The sequence below is a fragment of the Podarcis cretensis genome (assembly GCF_951804945.1).
Source record: "Podarcis cretensis genome assembly, chromosome: 11".
Lineage (NCBI taxonomy): Eukaryota > Metazoa > Chordata > Lepidosauria > Squamata > Lacertidae > Podarcis > Podarcis cretensis.
Genome location: NC_137180.1, coordinates 55,935,749 through 55,959,776, shown reverse-complemented (window position 1 = coordinate 55,959,776; position 24,028 = coordinate 55,935,749). Strand labels below are relative to the sequence as shown.

At 42.0% G+C, this 24,028-nt stretch overlaps 1 protein-coding gene across 4 annotated transcripts in view; it reads right to left on the bottom strand.

Annotated features, from left to right (window-relative positions):
• DYM (dymeclin) overlaps positions 1-24,028 on the bottom strand; it is a 168,102-nt gene that overhangs the window by 44,104 nt on the left and 99,970 nt on the right. For all 4 annotated transcript variants that reach the window (XM_079994828.1, XM_079994831.1, XM_079994829.1 and 1 more), the window contains one exon: positions 16,086-16,188. In XM_079994828.1, the coding sequence (XP_079850954.1) occupies positions 16,086-16,188 (103 nt within the window). The remainder of the gene's footprint in view (positions 1-16,085; positions 16,189-24,028) is intronic.

Genomic DNA, 24,028 nt, shown 5'->3' with positions numbered 1-24,028 from the left:
ACCGCTTTGGGAATGGTTCCTATGAAAGAATACACCTGGAAAACATTACATTGTAAGTAGAGAGACATACACACATAGAATGTTCCAGGAACGAACTAGGAGGAGGATGCTGAATTCCTGCCATCGCCTATTAGAGACCTTCCCTGGGAAATCTACGTAGATTTTCAATTCCAACATCATATTTTCCACATGGGAACGATTCTAAAGCCGATTGCGTGGAAGCAAATGTTTGAAGAGGCCTTGGGATGCGAAACTATATATACATGCATATGTATATGTGTATATATCTAGGCTCCAGCATACACGAATCAGCATGATGGCGGTGATGGCAATGGTTGTGGCAGGTTTGCAGACCCCATTAAGGTTTGGCAGTACCCACTTCAAACCTCTTAGTGGCTACAAGGATTTATATACACATCAGCTGCCAGAGCAAGTTCAACTAATGTAGGACAGGAGGACTGCACTGCAAAAAAGAAAAAGAAAAAGAAAGAAAGACTATCCAAACTTAAATATGTACTTAAAAGATTTTTGAGTGATTAGTGCTGCAGAAGAGAAATAATTCAATATGACTTGATGGAGTTCTCCATGGGCAATCTCAATTTTCAAGCATTTTAAAAAAGCTGAATTACAACAGAATGCATTTTTTTAATGATCATATGTGAATCCTTAATTCCATGTGGAGATGGAATAATATGAGACAGCGTTCTGAAGGCCAGTTCAATTCTCAGCAGCAATGGGATTGGGGGGCGGGGGCGTGTTTGATGTGCTTGCTACACAAGGATCAGCAATTCTAACACTCTTCTGCCAGATATGATCAGCATTAACAATGTAGAGAAACCACACATAAATGAGAAGTTGGGGAGCAAAAGCATGTTTTATGAAACTAGCAGAACATGCCTACGTGTGTCAACTCAAAAGTAGCTCCTATTAAGTAAATGTGTGGAGGTCGAGGCCTTTAAAAGTTTGTTGTATTCTGGGGCCCAGGGAGAGGGGACTGGGAAATTCAAGTATTCTCTCTAATTCATGCTTCACCATTTCCAGCAATTAGGAATATAACTTCTCTGAGCAGCAATATTTTTTTCCATACTCATTCCTGGAAAGTTTACAGGAAAGCTTTTCTTTTCTCCCCCCCCCCCTAAATTTTGAATTTTATTGATATTGATGCTGCATTTTATGTTGTATTTTATGCTGTTTTTAAGTTGCATTTTAATCAATGTTTTATATTTGCTGTTAGTCGCCCTGAGCCCGGTTTTTAAACTGGGAAGGGTGGGGTATAAATAATAATTATTATTATTATTATTATTATTATTATTATTATTATTATCATCATCATCATCATCATCATTATTATATTTTAAAAGACCATGAACAATCAGGTTAGTTACTTCCACAACATTGTTCAATCAAACATGAGAAAGGTAATAATGACAAGTAAAGAAGTGAAAAGTGTTTAAGTTGTGTGCAAAAACTGTTTCAATATCAGCTTCTAAAAATACAATATAGGGGTTAAATTAGAAAAATTATCTACTTTACCATTGCTCAGCCAGTGCACACAATCCAACACAGGCTGAAGTACTCACATAACCACTGATATGAATGGACTTAAGCACTCTTAACTTTGCAATTGGGACCGGGAGTATTCTATATACAGTGGTACCTCTAGTTACATATTTAATTCATTCTGGAGGTCCGTCCTTAACCTGAAACTGTTCTTAACCAGAAGCACCACTTTAGCTAATGGGGCCTCCTGCTGCTGCCGCGCCACCGGAGCACGATTTCTGTTCTCATCCTGAAGCAAAGTTCTTAACCCGAGGTAATATTTTAGGGTTAGCGGAGTCTGTATGTAACCTGAAGCATATGTAACCCGAGGTACCACTGTATATGCATTTCTTGAAGAAAATGTTACCTGGCCATCACTTAAAGAGCTTAATAAACTGCAAAGTATTTACTACTTAATACAGTAGTTTTAATCATTTTTATTCTTCATTTTAAATTGTCTATATTAACAATACATCAGTATAGGTTTTGGTTGTTTTTAGAATGAATTCTACTTAAATGTGACGATATTTTGGGTATCCTCCCCAAGTGTATCAAGTCGTAAATAAAATTAAATAATATTTAGACATACAGCATTTTAAGGATGCAATTGTAGAGACACAAACAGAGCAAGATACTGTACAAAATTGAATGAATGGCACAGTTTTAAACTTATAATATTTAGCTTTGAAGGCATAAGTACTTATCTTTAGGACTGTCCCTCTATTTTACCATTTGTCATTTAGTGTATACACAGACAAAAAAAAAAATCCACACACAGCATTTATGCCTTCCCTTAAAGGTTTCTCTCAATAGACCGGTTGAAGGTACAAACAGGAAGGGAAAGTTAGGGCAGATTTGGGAAAGCTGTGATAGCAGGGACACACAACTATTGTTTTAGATTAAGTGTTGTTGTTTATGACATTCCATCTTATTTTTAAAGCTTATTATCCGCAAGATTCTGGATAAGAGCTGAATGCAGATTCAGGCTATTCAACTTCCTGAGTCTAGAGTTAGAAACTAAGACTGGATAAACTGTGGAAAAAATGTTCCCCCCCCCCCCAAATGAAGGATATAAGAACAGTTCTGATACATCCTTTCCTTTATAGCCATATTTGACACTTTGGAAAAGGAATCAGGTATCTATCCTAATCTATCTATCAGGTGTCTATCAGGTATCTATCCTAGGGATTTATCAGGTAGGGACGCGTGGCGCTGTGGGTTAAACCACAGAGCCTAGGACTTGCCGATCAGAAGGTCGGCGGTTCAAATCCCTGCAACGGGGTAAGCTCCCGTTGCTTGGTCCCTGCTCCTGCCAACCTAGCAGCTCGAAAGCACGTCAAAGTGGCGGGAAGGTAAATGGCGTTTCCATGCGCTGCTCTGATTCACCAGAAGCGGCTTAGTCATGCTGGCCAATAAAGCGAGATGAGCGCCGCAACCCCAGAGTCGGTCACGACTGGACCTAATGGTCAGGGGTCCCCTTACCTTTACCTTATCTATCCTAATGCAATCTGGCTGGGATCCCAACCCCCACCCCACCCCAACAACCCTTTCCCACAAATACACACTGGGGGAAAATGTGTTGCACTTGTGATGGTAAAGTCTCTATTATTGTCTAAGTCAGCCTTCCCCAACCTAGTGCCCTCCAGGTGGCACTATAACAACAACTCCCATCACCTCAATCAGCACAACAAATAATATTTGAAAACAATCTGAACAAACCATGCATAAACTGATCAGAGTTTAGTTCAGGATGGGTGACAAGATGGGTGACACCTGGCTTGAGAGCAGTACATGTGAAAAGGATCTAGGGGTCTTGGTTGACATGAGCCAACAGTGTGACACGGTAGCTAAAAAAGCCAATGCAATTCTGGGCTGCATCAATAGGAGTATAGCATCTAGATCAAGGGAAGTAATAGTGCCACTGTATTCTGCTCTGGTCAGACCTCACCTGGAGTACTGTGTCCAGTTCTGGGCAACACAGTTCAAGAAGGACACTGACAAACTGGAACGTGTCCAGAGGAGGGCAACCAAAATGGTCAAAGGCCTGGAAACGATGCCTTATGAGGAACGGCTAAGGGAGCTGGGCATGTTTAGCCTGGAGAAGAGGAGGTTAAGGGGCGATATGATTGCCATGTTCAGATATATAAAAGGATGTCACATAGAGGAGGGAGAAAGGTTGTTTTCTGCTGCTCCAGAGAAGCGGACACGGAGCAATGGTTCCAAACTACAAGAAAGAAGATTCCATCTAAACATTAGGAAGAACTTCCTGACAGTAAGAGCTGTTCGACAGTGGAATTTGCTGCCAGGAGTGTGGTGCAGTCTCCTTCTTTGGAGGTCTTTAAGCAGAGGCTTGACAACCATATGTCAGGAGTGCTCTGATGGTGTTTCCTGCTTGGCAGGGGGTTGGACTCGATGGCCCTTGTGGTCTCTTCCAACTCTATGATTCTATGATTCTATGACATGCTAAACTGTGGTTAATCGAAAATGGAAGTGAAAACTTCTGATCTCCTTGTGGCTGCGTTGAAAGAATGAGAGCACAAAAGTCCAATTCACGCCACAGCTCATTCCTGTCTGATAAAACTACAATATATTGTGATGTTTTAATGTAGCCACTGACTTGAACTAGCCAGGTAATGATGCGAATGCAGACTACTAGTATTATTAAATTGTAAAAGGTGAAATAAAATATCCTGGAAATGACATTGTTCAAGAATAGGATTCAGGATATGTCTATACACCAGCTGATTTGTTCTTGTATAAAAACTTACTGCACACAAGAGCCTGGAAGAGGACACCTGATACAATGGATACGAACCATGGAGCATCTCTGAATGTCTAGCAATGTACATTTTTCATTAATACTTTACACATCCATGCTGAATAAAGTCAAGATTTCCCAAGCAGCAGTAATTTGAACAAACCACAACACCTTTCCAAGCAAAAGAAATTCACTTGGTTTTACTGATCTAATTTCAAACACATCAACCCACTGTGCCAGTCTTTATTTGTAGCGCCAGATTTTCACAGTTGTCCCCCCACCCCTTTTCTTAGATCCTGCACAGTCCAGCAAAGTCATCAGCACCTATAATGGTGCCAGTCCAACTGTGAGCAATTTTGTGTATTAAAAATATCCTCAATCGTGAGAGAGGGAGTTTCAACATAGAAAAAGTTGTCGGCAGCAAGAATGGGCTACCTCCTTCTGGCAAAAGACTCCAAGACCATTCAACTAACGTGCACTCAAAAAGTGTCCTTTGAAAGGTCATGGCAGACTGCCACAGGAGAGATTATTTATTTTAATGTAGGATGTGCTGGACTTCAGATTCTAAGAGTTTTTCCTACCTTGCCCTATGCTGCAAACCCTTCTGCCATATCAAAGGAGCTGAGCCAATGGGCAGCCAGAGAGTTGTGGTACTTTGGACGCATGCCAGGCCCTCCAATGCCACAAAAGAGCTTGAAAGTGACTAGTTCCCAATCATTTATTTATTGCATTCATATACCACTTCTTTCTCCAAGGAGCTCAAGGTGGCGTACATGGTTCTCCCCCTCCTCATTTAATCCTCAGAGCAACCCTGTGAGGTAGGCTAGGCTGAGAGTAAGTGACTGGCTTCAGGATTTGAACCCTGGTCTTTCCAGGTCCTAGTCTGATACTCTAACCACTACACCAAAAGGCCCTCTGTGACATCCAAGACATTAAGGCAGGCATAGGCAAACTCCGGCCCTCCAGATTTTTGGAACTACAATTCCCATCATCCCTAGCTAACAGGACCAGTGGTCAGGGAATGATGGGAATTGTAGCTTCAAAACATTTGGAGGGCCGGAGTTTGCCTATGCCTGCATTAAGGCAATAGCATCAAGTGAAAGAAATTACAAAAATGAGAAGAGATCTAAGGTTTGAGGGGGGGGAGTGCAAGAGTATAAAGAGGTTCAAAGACACTCATGGTCTCTCATACTGATGGCTACTCAGGTGTTTATAATTTGCTGCACAGGGAAAATAAATGAAATGCTAAGGAATTACAATGGGGGATGTCGTGGAGATCTTGCCCTACCTTAGCAGACATGCTTTTTAAAGTGACAACAGAGCTGAGCTCTGTGGTTTTTGTACATGTGAGAGAAAACCATCACACTGCATTTTGCATACCCACACTGGAGCCACTTAATTACCCTAAAAAAAAATAATCATGTCAGTCTGGGATGGTTGTTAACTCCAAAGTTAAAAGCAACAACTCAAGGCTAAGATTTCTGAAGAACCTTAATTAACAAACTGTAATAAGAAAGAGCCAAGAGAAAAAGAGAGATGAACTGTACAATGCAAAACACACAAAGAGACTGGACTTCATATTTCAGGAAAATCCAATTAAGTTTTTTTCTCCCTCAGGGCAGTGTAACATGAGTTGCTCTATGACTCCGATACACAAGCAAGCAGAAAGAACAGTGTGGGAACTGGAAAAACTCATGATCATGACCACTTCTTTATTTCCCCCAGGCTGTGAGCATGTTGGCAAAAGTAGCAAGCCTGTGGCCTACCCCACCCCAGCGCAAGGAAAAGAGAAAAGTTAAAAATGCTAGAAACCAGTTTTAAGTTCTTGAAGTTATAAGTCAATCTAGTTCCTGTAGAAATAATATTATCACAGTGTGAGAGGAAGGCATTCTTATGGAGGCACAACCTACTCAACCTTGCAGGCCAGTTCTTGTGTGGTATTTCGATTAGGTGAGGCCAGAGTTTATACTGTGGCTGGTTACTGCTGCGTGCTAAAGAAACACTGAAATAACTATTCTTTTATTGCGATTTGAGTCTCCTCTTCATACACTGAAGCATGTGGTACAAGTCTGCACAGCTCTGTTGCATCGCTTGTCCTTTAGTTTATCCTCCAGATGAGAAAGAGTTCCATTAATTGAACTGCTCTTCTTTAAACTTACTAGGATAAAGTCTGAGAATGCAAGCTCTAGAACATGGGTTCCACCAAACATGGCTTTTGTTCCTGGCAAAGCTCTGACCAGATTTGGACTTCTCATAATTTCCTGCAACAGTTCCTATCCTTTCTAATCTGTTTGTCTGTTCAACATACATATGTGGACACTTGGCAACATCACAGGAAGTTATTAGCAGCTGATACTATTTATACTGCTAAAGGAAGCTGTACCTTGTCCTTTTCATATACACTAAAGTTCTGGAGTGTTTACCCAGGGAATGGCCCTGGTAGAAGAGTTCAGGCATTCCAGCTAACTAAGGGTGAAGCCAGCAAGGTGAACTAACGGTAACTAACTTGGGTGTTCGCTGGAACATGCATCATAGAGAGGGTTTGCGTACTCATCACTCAGCTGGGCTGTCAACAGCATATTGCACCAATGCTCACTCACATGTCTTCCAGGAACAATTCAAAGTGTTGCTGTTGTTTATTTTAAATATATATATAAAGCCCGAAAAGGCTAAGAAGGCCCAGGAATTTTAAAGATTCATCACATTCTTGTGCTTACATGTGGGTTATTGGGAATATATTAGACCTGAAATGACACCCATTGTCTTCAAGTGGTAGACTCGTAATCTGGTGAACCGGGTTCGATTCCCCGCTCCTCGAAATGCAGCTGCTGGGTGACCTTGGGTCAGTCACACTTCTTTGAAGTCTCTCAGCCCCACTCACCTCACAGAGTGTTTGTTATGGGGGAGGAAGGGAAAGGAAAATGTTAGCCGCTTTGAGACTCCTTTGGGTAGTGATAAAGCGGGATATCAAATCCAAACTCTTCTCTTCTTCAAGGGCTTGATTCAAGGTGCCAGTGATGACTTATATAAATGGGGATCACCTCTATGCGCCATCACAAGCTTTAAGAAATACCTTCTTATATTTACCATCTATATGCCAAGCTGGGACAGCAAGGGTATGAACCTCAGGATCCCTTCCAGCTCTACATTTCTACGATTCTGAGGAATTCCACTCGAGACTCACCAAAGCCAAGCAAGTGAAAGATATCTTTTATTCAAAAAGATAACCAAGATCACAGTGAGATTAATGTTTTTTTCTTGGGGTTTTATGACTAACATATTGTTTCTCACCTGAATCTCTTGGGATGGGGGAGTAAATTAATTAAAATAAATGCAATGTTTCCTGCACACTTAGAAAAGTTACAAAAAAGCACACATGTTTTGCTGGCATGTGAGAAAAGAAAACACATAGAATGAAGCCACTGAAACATGTCTGCATAACATGATAAAAATGAAAGAGTTAAGGAACAGAACTGATGTATCTGCCATAGTAATTCTTTGTGCAGGCTGTATAATTCAGAATGCCACTTAAATCCACTGTCTGGAAAAGTAGCCAATGTGGTCCCCTATGGCCATCGCCTCATTATAAATTTGTTATTAATAAAGTAATAGACATCTTAGCTATCTGTGTGCATGATTCTTTAGAGCCCCAGCCAGCACCATCAATGGCAAGGGATGATGGGAACTGAAGTCCAATAATAAGTTTGGGGGGAGGGTCACAAATGGACAGGGCCATGCCTTGAGAAGCAAAAGGGGGAGAGCAATCACAGATACAGAATTTAAAAAGAAACTCAAACAAAGGTTTTTAAAATCCTAAGTTTAAGAAGACTTTTCAGCCACTGTAGCTGAAACTGCAGCTGTGAAACAGGCAATCTTCTAGGCTCTGACCAGAATTCCTGGCTCTGAAGAAGGACCACCTTGGCCTTTTCTCAGAGTCTAGGCAAGGCAGGGAGGTGGACAACAACCCAGGTAATGGCAGCTGAGCTTGCTCTCCCCCCATTCAAAAATTCATCCAGCCCAGGACTTAGTTGGTGAGTGAGAGAGCAGCAGTGTCAGGCCTGTGTGGGGGGCTTCTGAGCCCTAGGGAACTCACCCAGTGCCCAACCTCATTGGCTGCTGGTGCCAGGCCTGTATTATCTCCGTCTAGCATGTCTCCCCTTCTTCCACCTTTCTTTAACCCAACCCTTCAGGCCCATTCCACATGTAGGCTGCTCCTTCTGGCAGCAGAAGTTCACATGCTTCATGCCAGCAGCATTGCTAGAAACTGACATCAGTGTGGGAGAAGCCCTACTAATGATTCAGAATGGGAGAACATGCCATTTTCTCCTCAGGGATAAATAAATGCAGCCAGCTCCAACGGCTAAGCTGGAGCTGCAAACAAAATCATTTTCAATCGTGTATTCTTCACGAGCTTGCAAAACTTGAGATGCAGATGCAAAACCCTCTTTTCAAAATGTAAATGCCACTTTGTTCATTCATATAGTAATGGATGGAAGTTTCTTCAACAACTCTTGAAGTAGGAAGCTAGAAAATATATTTGCTAACAAGTGTAAGAGTTAGAGATAAATTTGTGGGAAAACAGGCACCAAAGCCCATTCACAGTATTTCAAGGGAATACTTTGTATATCTGTGGCTGACAAATATAAGCCTAAACTGATACCCCAAACAATATAGAAGTGGGCAATAGACAGTGAACAGCAGGGCATTTAAAGGATACACTTTCTCTCAGCAGAGGGGTCTGTTTACATTGGTTTACAAGCGTCAGATGCCTGGAACAAGCAAGAACAGCTTCAGGCACACCCACAGTACCAGTTGTTGTTGTTGTTGTTTAGTCGTTTAGTCGTGTCCGATTCTTCGTGACCCCATGGACCAGAGCATGCCAGGCACTCCTGTCCTCCACTGCCCCCCGCAGCTTGGTCAGACTCATGCTGGTAACCTCGAAAACACTGTCCAACCATCTCGTCCTCCACAGTACCAGTACAGTTCATTAAACCTGAACCTACTACTATTTAAAACTACCTCGGTAGTGGCGCCTACTCTGTGGAACGCCCTCCCAGCAGATGTCAAGGCAATACGCAACTATCTTACCTTTAAAAGACATCTGAAGGTGGCTCTGTTTAGGGAAGTTTTTAATGTTTGATGCTGTATTGTATTTTTAATATTTGGTTGGAAGCCGCCCAGAGTGGCTGGAGAAACCCAGCCAGATGGGCGGGGTATAAATATTATTATTATTATTATTATTATTATTATTACCTGTAGATAGTCATTGCTCCTAATTAGAGTGGCACAAGAGGATAGGACAACTCTCCTAGTAGGTACCAGGTTACCGAAACACTGACCATTGAAGCATTTTCTGAATGCTGTGTTCGCAAGATGTAAAAATGTAAAACGAAAACTGGTAACAGAATGGGAACACCTATGCTTCCTGGAGGACTATACTGGAGGACTGCCTACTTATTTTGACAAAAATGTGACAAAAAGGATGAAGGTAAAATAAAATAAATAAATACTCCTCAAATTCAACTGTGTATCTCGATAACTTACACCTATTTTAATGGACACAAGGTTGGGGCAATACATGCTGCAATGGAGACTTGTGTGTGTTCAGGACACTTCTGCACTTCAAGGTCAAACCCCAGCTTTATCCCCACCCACTACACTCATTTTCATGGGGTCAAAAAAGATGCACCAAAAAGATGTGATGTGATTTCTCCTTTCAACACTGAGGTGTCTAAATGAAATATAGCCTGTGTATTTACAGTATGATATCCTATGAAGTTTGAACACCTGCTGAATCTTTGCACCTGCTTTTTCTTATTTGGAGCGGGAAGAGACAAGCAACATGCACTCTCTGTAGCAAGGCCTCTCATACACTGTGCTTAATTACAGTGGTACTTCGGGTTAAATACGCTTCAGGTTACAGACTCAGCTAACCCAGAAATAGTGCTTCAGGTTAAGAACTTTACTTCAGGATGAGAACAGAAATCGTGTTCCGGCGGCGCGGCGGCAGCAGGAGGCCCCATTAGCTAAAGTGGTGCTTCAGGTTAAGAACAGTTTCAGGTTAAGTATGGACCTCCGAAACAAATTAAGTACTTAACCCGAGGTACCACTGTACTTACATTATTAATCAGGTGAAAATACTGGAGTTATTATTCAGGCACAAACCTTGTGGGCTATTACTCATCCAACCTCCCCTCCACCCAATAAAATATTAGAAAAATTGATCCCAAACCTTTGCTTCTCAACCACAAGTGGCTACTTAAAGCTATTTGTGTAACTGGTAGACTGTGAGAAAATGAAAATCATTCCGGTTTCACTTTTAGTGAACAAATAGTGTCTGGTCCACAAAACCACTGTCTCAAACTGTCACGTATGGATAGTCTCAGCTGAGACATCATGGGTAAGTTAAGATGGGACACCACCGAGACAAACCGACTGATAATGCTTTATCTTGTTAACAGATGCAAAGAAGATGTGGTCGTCCCCAAACCAGAGAATGCCGCTGTCTGCCTCCCTTCCTTGTTTTGCAGAAGAATCTAGAAAAGCACGAGGCTCGCACATCGTGCCTGGAAAATTACTAAAGTGGACTTGCTTCAGACTTTTTGGAGTCTCTTCTTCAGCTAAGCACAATATCAGCTAAGTTCAAGAATAAATGTTGCCACAGTACAATTTTGGTCTCTGATTTGTCAGATGAAATAAACAAAAAAATTAGGAGAAACCCCCTATAGACATTATATAAGAGATATGTGTTAATGCACATTTAGGCATGAAAAGAAAAAGGAAAATACATTGATACTGAGACAAACTTTGCAGTCATTTTTATGCACACTACCTATCAGGGATGTGCAATTCCTGCACAATGAGAGACTCAATTTTATTCAGGTTATATTATGCAAATTGTGAAATTCTGTGCAGACCTGTTTAACAATGCACAGCTCATTTAGCATAAATATATAGCATGCTTCTTCTCAAAAAGTGGATTTTTTAAAAAAACAAAAACAGCAAAGGGGACAAAGATTCAAGAGTCCTGGAAAGGGGCATAAAGTAGGGTATAGATATTCTCCTATACAGGAAACAGGAAATTTTGCCCAAGCTTTCTCCCTGACTGTGAGGAAGGGTTTCACCACATCTAAGTGGAAGAGCACATGTTTTGTTTGTAGATGGCTGAAGTTCCTAAACCACCACCCCAAGCAACTGCACGGAAAAGATTTAAGGAATAGCCTCTAGTTATGATTAACAATATTTGGCTAGATGGACCATTGGTCTAAAACAGTACAAGGCAGGTCTGCACATCGGCCAAGCCAAATGGATTATCTGACTATGTATTATGGACGGGTGTGTGTTAGACAACCCCCTCCACCACCTATTCTTGAAGTCCTTAGCAGGCAACACATACTGGAACATTATCGTCCTGTTAGTAAGCCACCATATATGAATAGTGGTCAGAGATTCTCCTGATGGATCACAAGTTGTGAAGACTCAGTATAAAACAGGCCCTTACACACCCTTCGTATCTGTGCTCTCAAAAGAACTGCCTACATTCTGTTAAAATGTTCTCTTGAAATTGTGATGTTTAGGAATTTCCACCAAACCAATCCCATTCCACCCTGAAGTAGACCACTGTTACAGCCTGATTCCATACATCTTTACTCTAATGTTCCACTGGGATCAACAGGGCTTACTCTCTGGTAGGTGTGCCTTAGACTGTGGCCTTGATAAAGGCTGGAGTTTGTATCATGTGGTCTAGAACCTAAGCATACTGAAAACTGTAAACTCAAAGAGGAGAGCATTCATTCCCGAAATCCATGCTGTTATAGTATTGTTAGTTTGCTTAAAAGATGGCTAACTTTTATGCTATCATTCAGAAACACACTGCACATGTCAAACCATGTAAGCGGAAATTAAATATGACTTCTAAAACACAAGTTGCTTTAAGGAACTAAAATAATGTAAGGGAGTAATTTAGCATCTACCAATGCATAAAGACAGTAAGATTACTGGTTTTTTGCTTATTTGCAGGAGGAATGAAATGAAGGGCTATTTATATAGTACTTACTGCTTTGGCTATAATCAAATGTAATAACAAGATAGAACCAAAACAATCTTTTTGTTAAAACCACCTTTGTAATACTACTTTTTAATAACCCACCTAATGGCCAAATTAGAAGGACCCCAACTGAAGCCATTCATCCCACATAAAACAAACATTTCTTTTTCTTCTTAGCTTTGTTTTACTAGCTATATTATTTCCAGATGATGTTGGGGGGGGGGTATAGTTTTTCAAGAGTTAGATGCTTAAACTGGCAGCTGCTTTCTATTTACCATAGACAAATATAAGATGAATCAAAACTGGGGCCTTCCTTGACTCCTTTATGGAGCATTAGCTGAGAAAGAAAGGGAAAGAGAGAAGCATCTCACCCAGCAACTACATAACAGGGTTATTTAGATTATTAATCAAGGGGAGAATACTGAATTACATCAAGAGTTCTGGGCCTGCCAATCAGATTTGCACAGTACATAAGAAAAAAATCAGTCCTCTGGCAGGAAGGAAATTAACTGTGGTCAGAAATCTATCATAAGCGGACTCTTGTTCACCATTTTAACATGTCCACTTTAGTTTGAGAGGTGGATAAATTTCTCACACCTCAGTTATTACTGAAACCTATTTTATTGGGGTGAAACATCATGATAAAGCTTTGGATTTTCAGATATAAGAGTATATACCTCTGCACCCCCTAGAAGAAGCCTCATGTTATGGTCATGTGATGTCCATTACTGGGCAGTCATATGATCTAAGTGAGACCTAGCTCATTTTGCTAGTTGTGGAACCTCTTTAGTGGGGCAAAAGACAAGGAGTGTACACTTGTGGTATATATGAAGGTATGGGGATCGTGGGCCATGCCCAGCTTTTAAAGCAGGGAATCTATAGGAACTGAAATTCAGCAGGGGCTTTCCTTTAAAAATAAATAAATATTGTTATTGAATTCAATAACTTAATTACAACTCGACAAGCTAAAGTTAATAGTGGAAAACAGAATTATTATTATACAATTGGAAAGCGTGTATATTGTATAACTATTTTTTTAAACTTCCAAAAAATCAGCAATGGGACACCAAATCTTCATGAACTTTTAGAGTTTTTCCTACCCTAACAATCCAGTCCTATGTGTGACTCCGTTTTGTTGCTTGCATCCCCTGGTATTAGGAGAGAGCTAACCTCCTCCCAACCCTCTTAAACAGATATTCTACTGACATTGTGTTTTGAAGGGGCTTTGCCTTTTTATTTGATTATATTTGCTGCTGTATTGTTTTAAAATTTACTGTTTTTAACTGATTTTGCTCTCAGTCCCTTTGAGTTTTTCCAAAAGAAAAAGTAGTATACACCTTTAAAAAATACAGTTGTACCTTGGATCCCAAATGCCTTGGTACTTGGACGTTTTGGCTCCTGAACGCCACAAACACGGAAATGATTGTCCTGGTCTGCGAACGTTCTTTGGAACCCGAACATCCGATGGGGCTTCCATGGCTTCTGATTGGCTGCAGGAGCTCCCTGCAGCCAATCAGAAGCCATGCTTTGGATTCCAAACGTTTTGGAAGTTGAATGGACTTTCGGAACAGATTCCGTTCGACTTCCAAAGTATGACTGTAAATAAAAACAGAAGACCCGTCAACGAGAGCTATTTCCGGAGCAGCCTGCATAGGACTGTAGCCTAAGGAGAAAGTTCCACTGAGCTCAGATGGATCAACCTCTCAGTAGTAATGCTTTGGATGCACTGTGCCTCAGAAATTCTCAAAGCGCCGGCATTTAGGTGCACTGCAAACTCTCACGAGCCATTTTTCTGTTGCAGGCATTACTGATCTTGCTACTATTATTTCATTGCATCATAAAGTTCATTCTCCACTCTTCCCTTCTACTGCAAGGGAGAGTACGGGTTCTAACTTAAAATAATACTAAAAGATCACAGCATGGCAAAAGGAATTCTGTAGTTATGCTAGTGGTTATGTTATGGCTTATTTATACACAGTGGTACCTCGGGTTACATACGCTTCAGGTTACATACGCTTCAGGTTACAGACTCTGCTAACCCAGAAATAGTACCTCGGGTTAAGAACTTTGCTTCAGGTTGAGAACAGAAATCGTGCTCCGGCGGCACAGTGGCAGCAGGAGGCCCCATTAGCTAAAGTGGTGCTTCAGGTTAAGAACAGTTTCAGGTTAAGTACAGACCTCCGGAACGAATTAAGTACTTAACCCGAGATACCACTGTACTGCTTATTGGCCAAAAGGACCCCAGAGCTCTCTCAATCCACTGTCAGACAGTGTGGTATAGTGGTTGCAGCCTTTCTCAAACTTGGGTCCCCAGGTGTTGTTGGACTACAACTCCCATCATCCTTGACTACTGGTCCTAGTAGCTATGGATGATGGGACGTGTAGTCCAACAACATTTAGGGACCTAAATTTGAGAAAGCCTTGGTTAGAGTTTTGACTAGAACTTGGGAAACCCAGAGCTGGAATAACTTTTTGAGTCCTGTTAGCAGAAGCCCTGTGCTCCCGCCTACCCCTCGCAACTGACATCAATAATTCAAATTAATCATTGTTGAAGGGCAATAAATGAAAACCAATTACATGCATATGTATGTGAACAAATACACAGTAATAGTATAATCTATTTCATACAGTTGATCGCACTACTTTATGTTAATTGACTCTGGCTTATTGCTGTTGCTTCATAACTGCTTTTACATATCCCACTTTGAGGATCTATTTATTATCTACTTAATTTAAACACTTCTATAAACCGCATAATATTCTTAAAAATTCTAAGTGGTCTACAGTCTAAAAAATAAATATATAATTTAAACGAAAACACAACCTATTGCCAAAGAAGCAGCAATATTTTAAAAACAACATAAAAGCATATAAAACAAAAATTCAGACAATTCAAACATGCAAAGCAGGATCTAGTTTTATATTTTATACGTCAGGGAAACCCTAGGCACTGGGTTTTGAGACACTGCCCTACTCTGTAGGGTTTGGTGTTGTGAGTAAAATTTCCCCAGGTGATCTGAGTGATCTTAAAGGTCTAAACAGTGAGATACATACTTTAAAAATTATGTATATATTAAAAATAAAAAATATATAGTACTTCAACTTTGTTATCTTATATACAACCCCATATTTCAAGAAAGGGTTAATACTAATGTGGCTTACATAGGACTCCTCTGTGAGTTTATGGCTGAACTGAGATTTGAATTGGAGACTCCACAGATCATAATTTAAATTCTTAACTCAATATTCCAGCTCTCATCAGCATTCTGGTAATGGCAGGTTTGTACAACAAAGATTTGGCATATCCAGAGGAAGTGAATGGCAAACAAAATATGGCTATTATCTGACAATGTTCTCAACAGATAAAATCTTCCTATGTAAGAGGTTACTCCAAATTGCTTTTGCTATGTGTGGATGGATGTGGGCTAAAAGGCAGCCAACCCAAATCCTGCCCCCCACCCCCTCCCTCATAATGGCAATCAAACTCAAATGTTCAAGAATTGCAAGCTGTCAGACTAAAGTAAATGTCTCAGCTACGAATAGCTGTGGTTTTTATTTTGCCATTCGCAAGTGCATTTTTTTTTAAATTTTCTCAGTGAGTTTCAGACATGATGTCACCAGCAGAGCTTCCTATACTTTGGTGTTGGTGGTTGCCAGGTTGTCACACACTTTGATAGACTTCTGCAGGGTTAGGAGATGCTATTTTGACCTGTTCCCTTAATCACTAAGTTTGGTACTCACATAATCCGGAAGCGGAGAGTCATCTGAAGCAAGGGAACTTCTCAAGGATTGTGTGGCTTGCTCCAAAACCTTGTTGTGCTTTTTGGACAACAATGAAAACAAGCTGGGGAAGAAGAAGAAGAAAAGAAGATTTGCACGTTTATGTCAATTTCTAAAAAGGGTTCTATAAAACAAGACTGCCGATTCAGAAGTGACTCAATTAAATTGTATTGTACGTAGGCAACTTTTAAAAAAGTTTATGAATTGAAAATGGAATTCAGTAACAGACTGGCTTGTTTTCATAATGGAACATTTTTCACAAAACTGACATTGTTTTGACAACCAAAAAGAGTAAGTAAGTAACCACTAAGAGCTGATGTAGATGTAACATAATGCTGGCTCATAGCTACAGCTATTTAAAATGCTATTTCAAAGTAGATTTATATGTTTATATTTCGTGGGAATATGATATTTACGATGTAAAGATCTAAAGCAAGTATTTTTTGTCAGAGGAAACAGGGAAGAATCCCTTGAGTCATCTTTAAGATAACACTATCAAGCAACCGTCACCAGTTATTGATTATTTTAAAAATTGTATACCATCTTCCTATAACATATTCATGGTGGTTCATAACAGAAATAAAAATACACAAGCATAATCACAAAAACATCAATAGTTAAAACAATTCAAAACTAAAGTGAGCACAGCAACAGCCTACGAAGATAGCTCTGCAAAAAAAATTCAGTGGAATAAAACTGAGTGCTGATGGGGCCAGGCAGACCTCCTTTTGGGAGATGGTTCCACACCCTGGGTGCCGCAGCTCAAAAGGCCTTGTCTTGGGTACCCATCTGCCGTATTTCAGGTGGCGGGTGAGCCCAAGGCATGGCCACATAAGAGAAGCAAAGTTGTCAAGCAGACTCAAATGAGGGAAGGCAATTCTCCAGGTCCCAGGCCATTTAGAGCTTTAAAGTTCAAAAACTACACCTTGAACTAAGCCCAGAAACAAACTGGCAACCAGTGAAACTGGTACAACATGGGTGTAAAATAATCTGACCAACTGGTTCCATTTCGATCTCTGGCTGCCACTTTTGGAATCAAATGTTGCTCTTGGATTGTCTTCAGAAGACTGTTCCATGTGCAATGCATTAGAGTAGCATAATCTGGAGGGGACTGGAATATGAATGACAGAGGCCAGGTCTGTTTGTTTGTTTGTTTGTTTGTTTGTTTTTTTAAAGGGTGCAGTTGGATTATAAAATGCTGGTAAAAAGCATTGCTGACCATCGCCGCTACAAGACCCTCCAAGATGCCAAGCTGGATCCAAGAGTTTCATTTGCATCACTATGAATACTATCAACCCTACTTACACACCCAAGAAATACATCACACTTCTGCACACAGTCTTACTCAGGCTGCACTTTATCAAACCACACTCTTTAGAGTATTCCTGAATACCGCAGAGACTTGAATGGAAGCTCTGAGATTGTTCTCTAATTTTTGATTTATAGATTGTTGATTCTCTTTCTTACGATCTATATATCACAATATAGCTCCAAAAGACAGAGATATGTTTTATTTAGTTCTTTGTTCACTGTAGTTTAAATAAAGATCTAACATTAAAAAACCCCAGGCCTAATAATATCCTCAAACCACAAATGCAATTCCCACATGCACCATTGTGAAATGTGCACAGCATTTCAGGGGCTTAACACTGACATTATAATTTATGGGCTATTCATTTCTACAAATCCTTCATGTAATTCAGTAGTGACTGATCACAGAAGTCTGCCTTTCTAGCAATTAATTTTCTAGATATAGTGAGTTCTAGATATAAATAAGCACCTATTCCTTAACCAGTATGTTTTGCAATTAAAGAAAAGTAAAATGATCTATTTAACTTATGTCCTCCCCTAGGTCACAAGAAACAGTTATTGCAACACATGATCTATAAACATAAAACTATTAAAGAGTAAGCCACAGTATTACTAAGTCAACGCTAAACAACATTTGAGACCCAGAGAGGCTTGAACTTCCAACTTGAGGGCAACATGAGCACCTGCACCAGGATAAGACAGGAGATTGTCTCTAACAGGCTTTAGATATGATCCGTTAGTTAAAAGCTCTCATGGCAGGCTCTCTGTGGGTGCTAAACAGCAAAGGGCACCCTTGGCTCAGCTACAAGCTCACCAAGACACTTTCAGGAGCTGAATCGGTCAGGTTTAAAGGCTGAACTTTTTTCTTCATAGCAAAAACCTGGTCAGTTTCTGTTTTGTGCCCTGACACCTCCGAGATGTGCAAGGGAGATGTAACATTCCCAAATTGCCTATCCATGGTTAGGAGATCCAGAGTATGCCAGGGGTTCACCCATCTTTCTTCCTTTTCTTTTCAAAGTTAACCATGGGGCAGCTTTTTACCTCCTTCAAACAGCTAACCATGGTCAGTGTTTACACTGAAGCAATAGGCAGGTGGTTAGCTAAACAAAAAGCCACCTGCAGTGGCCAAAATCAATTCAGATCATTTGCTGCTCTGTATGAGAACAGAAAAGTGCTAAGAGAACGCAGCAAAAAAGTATTTCAACCAAATATGCACCCAATGATTAAAAAAACATGCTGGTTGACGCTCTTTTATATTGGTTCACGCTCCACCAAGCCAGGAAATTGGAAGCTAAGGCATGCCCCATGATCAGTAATGAAGTTGTGCAATGTCACAAATCGTGCTTACTTGCAACTTACCCTCAATACACCCACTCTCAGGCTTAAATCCAGACAGTGTTGGTGAAATGTCTGGGACAAGGAAAAAAGCCCCTTGTTTTCCTGTATTGCTTTATGAAGCATTAGTGCCCTCCCAATGGTTTGGGAAACAGAGCAAACAAAAGCGGGGGGGGGGGCACTTTGGTGAGGGGTTACAGTAAGGGGGTGGCACATATGCCATTGTGGGGTTTTGTCCACTGAGAAAATTTCTCAAGTTTACAAATATGTCCACACACCCAAAAAGGCTGGCAAATTCTCATTTAACCACTGTACTATACTATCATATTCCATAACTAAAGGGATTGGCATTGCACATGGCATCCAGTATCTGTTCCCTATGCAAACACTGTAGTCCTGGCAAAATGCTCACTTCGAAAATGAATCTGTACACCCCTGCATTATTTATTCAGTAGGTGCTGCCATACTTTAATAGAGCAGGAACACCTTAATAACTTTCCAACTGATGCTCAGAATTTCACCAAACCAATGAATGACTGTCATCCTCAACAAGCCTACATCAATAGCTTTCACTGAAATCGGAAGGAAATATACGGAGTCTCCTTTTTTGGATATATTTGGAAATATATGGAGTCTCCTTCTTTGGAGGTCTTTAAGCACAGGCTTGACAACCATATGTCAGGAGTGCTCTGATGGTGTTTCCTGCTTGGCAGGGGGTTGGACTCGATGGCCCTTGTGGTCTCTTCCAACTCTATGATTCTATGACTTGCTTAACAAGTGGTGTAAAAAGGGTTAAAGTGCCAATATTTAGCACTTTCTAACATGATGGAGATATGGCATTTTTTACTGGATCAGTTTGATATTTGTCACATTTGTAGTAGACCCCACTAGGTAGCTCATGTATGCCAAGTTTCAGCTCAACAGGTTTTTGCTGTTGTTGGTATTTGCCTTGTGCCCCTTTGATAAAATTCAAGCTGGTTAGAAAGACCAAAACAGCGTCCTGATTCGTGTTAGAACGGCTGTGCAAGTTTTTCCATCTTTAAAACCACCATGATCTTTAAAACAAAATATCTGGCGCCCAAGCAGCACACTAATTAGATTTACATTGTTTTCAATTTATGTGGAAATTAACCTCAGTTCCATAGACGAAACCTGATACAGCCTTTGAAAAACTGAAATAAATCACTGAACAAAAAACAGTTTCTCTTTTGCAAACTAAATTAACCTATGTAAAAGTTTATCATAATTTTCAAGAAGAATACATCAATAGGAATCAAAGGTGGATTTAGGTGTCAGCATTGACATACAGTGATAAACAAAATAGGGCTCCAGATCATACACATACGTATCATGGTCTTGAAAGTTAATGGCCCCTAGATGCCCCATTACTGACTCTGCTTAATTCACAATAGTATACAAGGATAATGCCCCCCCAAAACTATATTCTGTATGCCTCTGTTGTTTGAGGCTCATGTTTGTGTAAAGCAACCTTACCAGGTTGAAAATCAAACTGGTTAGAAGGGGAACAAATTTCACAGCTTCAATTTACTGTGCATAAACCAAACTTAAACACCAACAATGAAAACTATATGGAAAAACATCATGGGAGTCCAATATATTTGGGTGTGGGGATTTTTATTCCAGCTTTTTAGCTTAACATCTTATCTGAAAGAAGGCTAAGACCTAGCCCTGACTATGTATTTCAATAATGTGATGTAGATGAATCACTGCACTGGAGAAGCGGGAGGAGGCATCTGAAACGAGAATGTGGAGGCTGGAAGAAATCTATGGGTGCTGGGAACTAGGGGTAGCCAACAGAACAAAGTATTAGGAAAACAGTATACTATCTTGAAAGGAAAGAGGGAGAGATTGTGCCGGGTTCAATGTTTAAGGGAAGAAACAGATAAAGGAGCTATGGCGGAGATTTGAAAAGTCAAGGACGGGGAAGGAGGTATTTCCTCTGCTGGGACTGGTAGATGCCAGAAATAGTCAAAAGGATGCTGAAGATCTTGCTGAGGCTGAAGCTGTTTGTCCTAATCTTTTACTAGACCCCTGGTGTATTTAAGAAGTCACCTCTTTTTTTACATTTACTTGTACCCTTTAAGGAGAATTCACTGAGTGAAGGGGGCTTCTGCGATGGGGTAAAACAGGGGTATGTATGTATGTATGTATGTATGTATGTCAAGTAGCAATTAAAGTCAAGTTCATCAGGCAAATTTAGTCCCCATGAACAAGCAGCTAACCTCAGTGGCTGATGAGACCCTACAAAATAAAAAGTACTTAATTCATGGAATAAGCAAGCAGGGGCTGCATACTAGTCTTTTGTCATGGCCAAAGAAGGCTCTATTAGAAAGTTTGCTCTTCAAGATACACTGGTAAGATCAAAGAGCACACATTTGTACTGCAGTATTAGTATTTATTCTTTACAAATAAGACTATCTTTCTAGAGCAGATAGGCTGTCATTTTATCCCTTTCTAAAGCAGGGCAAGCAAAACCAAACTCCATTTGAAGGACTTAAGTCCTGCAGTACAGTTCTGCCCAGCTGCACCAGGGTGAAGATTCTTGCTAGCTACTATGTGATACTGTCAGGGAACTGCCATCGGAGAGTCAGGTGGTGGAAGGGCTCAAGGAGGCTAGGAGACCCTCGGATGCTGAGGAAGGAACCAGCAGGGGGAGAGAGAGAGTTCCCGCAGAAACTCAGTTGGAGGGATGGCTCCAAGATACTTCCAGTGAGAACAGCGGGGAGGTCTCAGGACCTCCGCTAGGGACGCCTACTCCGCACAGGAAACTGTCACGCAGAGAATCCAGAAGGAGAGTTTCCGTTAAGGAACTCTTATGTTGGCGTAAATTCCGGAAGCGCCCACTGACGGATTCTGCCAGCGATTGAGGTAGCCATGCATCCATGGCTCCGCGGACTGGGAGAGTTTAGAAACTGATTGCATGAGTTGAGAACTCAACCATTTACGCACAAGCAGCCCCTTAACCCATTACAGCAATCCGTCAGTCTTCGACGCTGCGTGTGCGAAAGAGAGGCATCATGAGCAACCCAACTGGAGACGGAGCAGCGGGAGGAGCTGGAGCGGGACCAACTCTGGAGGAGAGAAACAGAGCATTGGAACACCAGCTGGCACTGCTAACGGCACGTCTCGAGGAGAGGAGAGCTCAGGATGCACAGGGGAAGCCCACCCACATCGCAAGGAAGGTACCGGGGTTGGTACAGAAATTCGGGGGTGACCCAAGAAGCTACCAAGCCTTTAAGACAGAAATGCAGTACACACTGAACCTGCAGTTTGATGACTTTGCCGATGAGGAATCGAGAGTGGCTTTTGTGATTGGGCACCTCGAGGGGGGAGCTAGAGAATGGGTGTGGCCCCTGATGGCATCGAATAATGATGCCCTAAAAGACTTGAGGAAATTCTTTATCGCGATGGACTTGATGTTTTCCAGCCAGATTGAACAGGGCGTGGCACGCAGACAGTTAATGGCATGCAAACAGGGGAATCAGTCCGTCCGAGAGTATTGGACACAGTTTACCATGCTCATACATAAATTGGGGTGGGACCTGTCTTCGGACCCGATTCAAATGCTGTTTGAAGAAGGGCTAGCCCCAGCGGTGAAAGATGAACTTTCCCGCGCGCCCTGTCCGGAGTCTATAGATCAGCTGACCAAATCGGCTCTTGCGATTGGAGCACGCCTAGAGGCAAGGGCTCTGGAGAAGCGGGAAGGGAGAGGAGAGTGTTGGAGTGATTTCCGCATTCCTGAGATGCCGGAGCAACATTCCCCGCCAGTGGAACCAATGGAGATTGGGACTGCGCGCGCGCGGAATTTCAAACGTCAACGAAGGGCGGAAGAAGGAGGGGAAGAGCGCCAAAAAATGCTTCCTCTGTCAACAGCCAGGACATTTTGCCAGAGTGTGCCCACAAAGGAAGGGATGGCAAGGAATGGTGGGAGCTGTTGGGAGTGAGGAGGGGGTCAAGGAGCAGGTAAAAGCCAACGCCTGGCTGCCAGCGACAGGGCACAACAGCCAGGCCAAGGATCAGTGAACGTGCCCAAGCCTGAACCCCCAAGAGCGGCTCTAGTCGTAGAGGTGCTGCTAGAGCTACCCAATGGACATCCACTCACTAGAAAAGCCCTGTTAGACTCAGGGAGCTCCTGCAATTTCATGAGTAAGGAGTTTGCATCAGAGCACCAGATACAGACGCTGCCCTTAAGGAATTCCTTGCAGGTGACCACGATTGATGGGAGGGAACTTCTGGGAGGGGAAGTGAGCCAACAAACGGTCCCCATGACAATGAGGGTGGCAAGGCACACGGAAGTCATTGCATTTCACGTAGCCACCCTGGCGGGGCCGCCCATCATATTAGGAATGAGCTGGCTGGCGTTACATGACCCGCTAGTGGGATGGCACCAGCGGACAGTCTCTTTTGGGTCAGCTCATTGCCTAGAACACTGCAAGGGCAGAGAAACTCAGGGGTTGGCTAGGGCAAGTCTGGCAGGGATGGTGGTGGGAGAAAAGGGAGAAATACCACCACAATACGCAGACCTGAGTGATGTTTTCAGCGAGAAGGAAGCAGATAGACTGCCCCCGCATAGACCCTTTGACTGTCAAATTAACCTTCTCCCGGGAGCCCAGCTACCAGTGGGCAAACTGTACGCGATGTCGGACAGGGAGATGCAGGAGTTAAGGGAGTTCATAGACAAGAACCTGAAACGAGGGTTCATCAGGGAGTCAAGAGCGGTGGGGGGCAATCCAGTGTTTTTTGTGGACAAAAAGGACTCGAAAAAACCCAGGCTGGTCGTGGACTTCCGGGCCGTCAATTCGGTGTCAGAACCAGTGGCCTTCCCCATGCCCAGGATTGACGACATTCTGACCAGGGTGAGGAAGGGAAAGATTTTTACCAAGCTGGACCTGAGGGGGGCGTATAACCTGATACGGATGAGGAAGGGGGATGAATGGAAGACCACCATGTTCACCCCCTTGGGGGCCTTTGAGTATCTCGTTATGCCCTTCGGATTACAGGCGGGCTCAGCCTGCTTCCAATCCTTCATGCATCACGTCCTGGGACCTCTGCTCTATAAGAACTGTGTGGCCTTCTTAGACGATGTGTTAGTCTACTCAGAGGACGAGGAGCAGCATGTCCGAGATGTCCGGGAGGTCCTAAGCAGGCTGCAAGCAAACCAGCTGTGGGTAAAACTGGAGAAGTGCCAGTTCCATACCAGAGAGGTGGAGTTCCTGGGGTACCGTTTGTCAGACAAG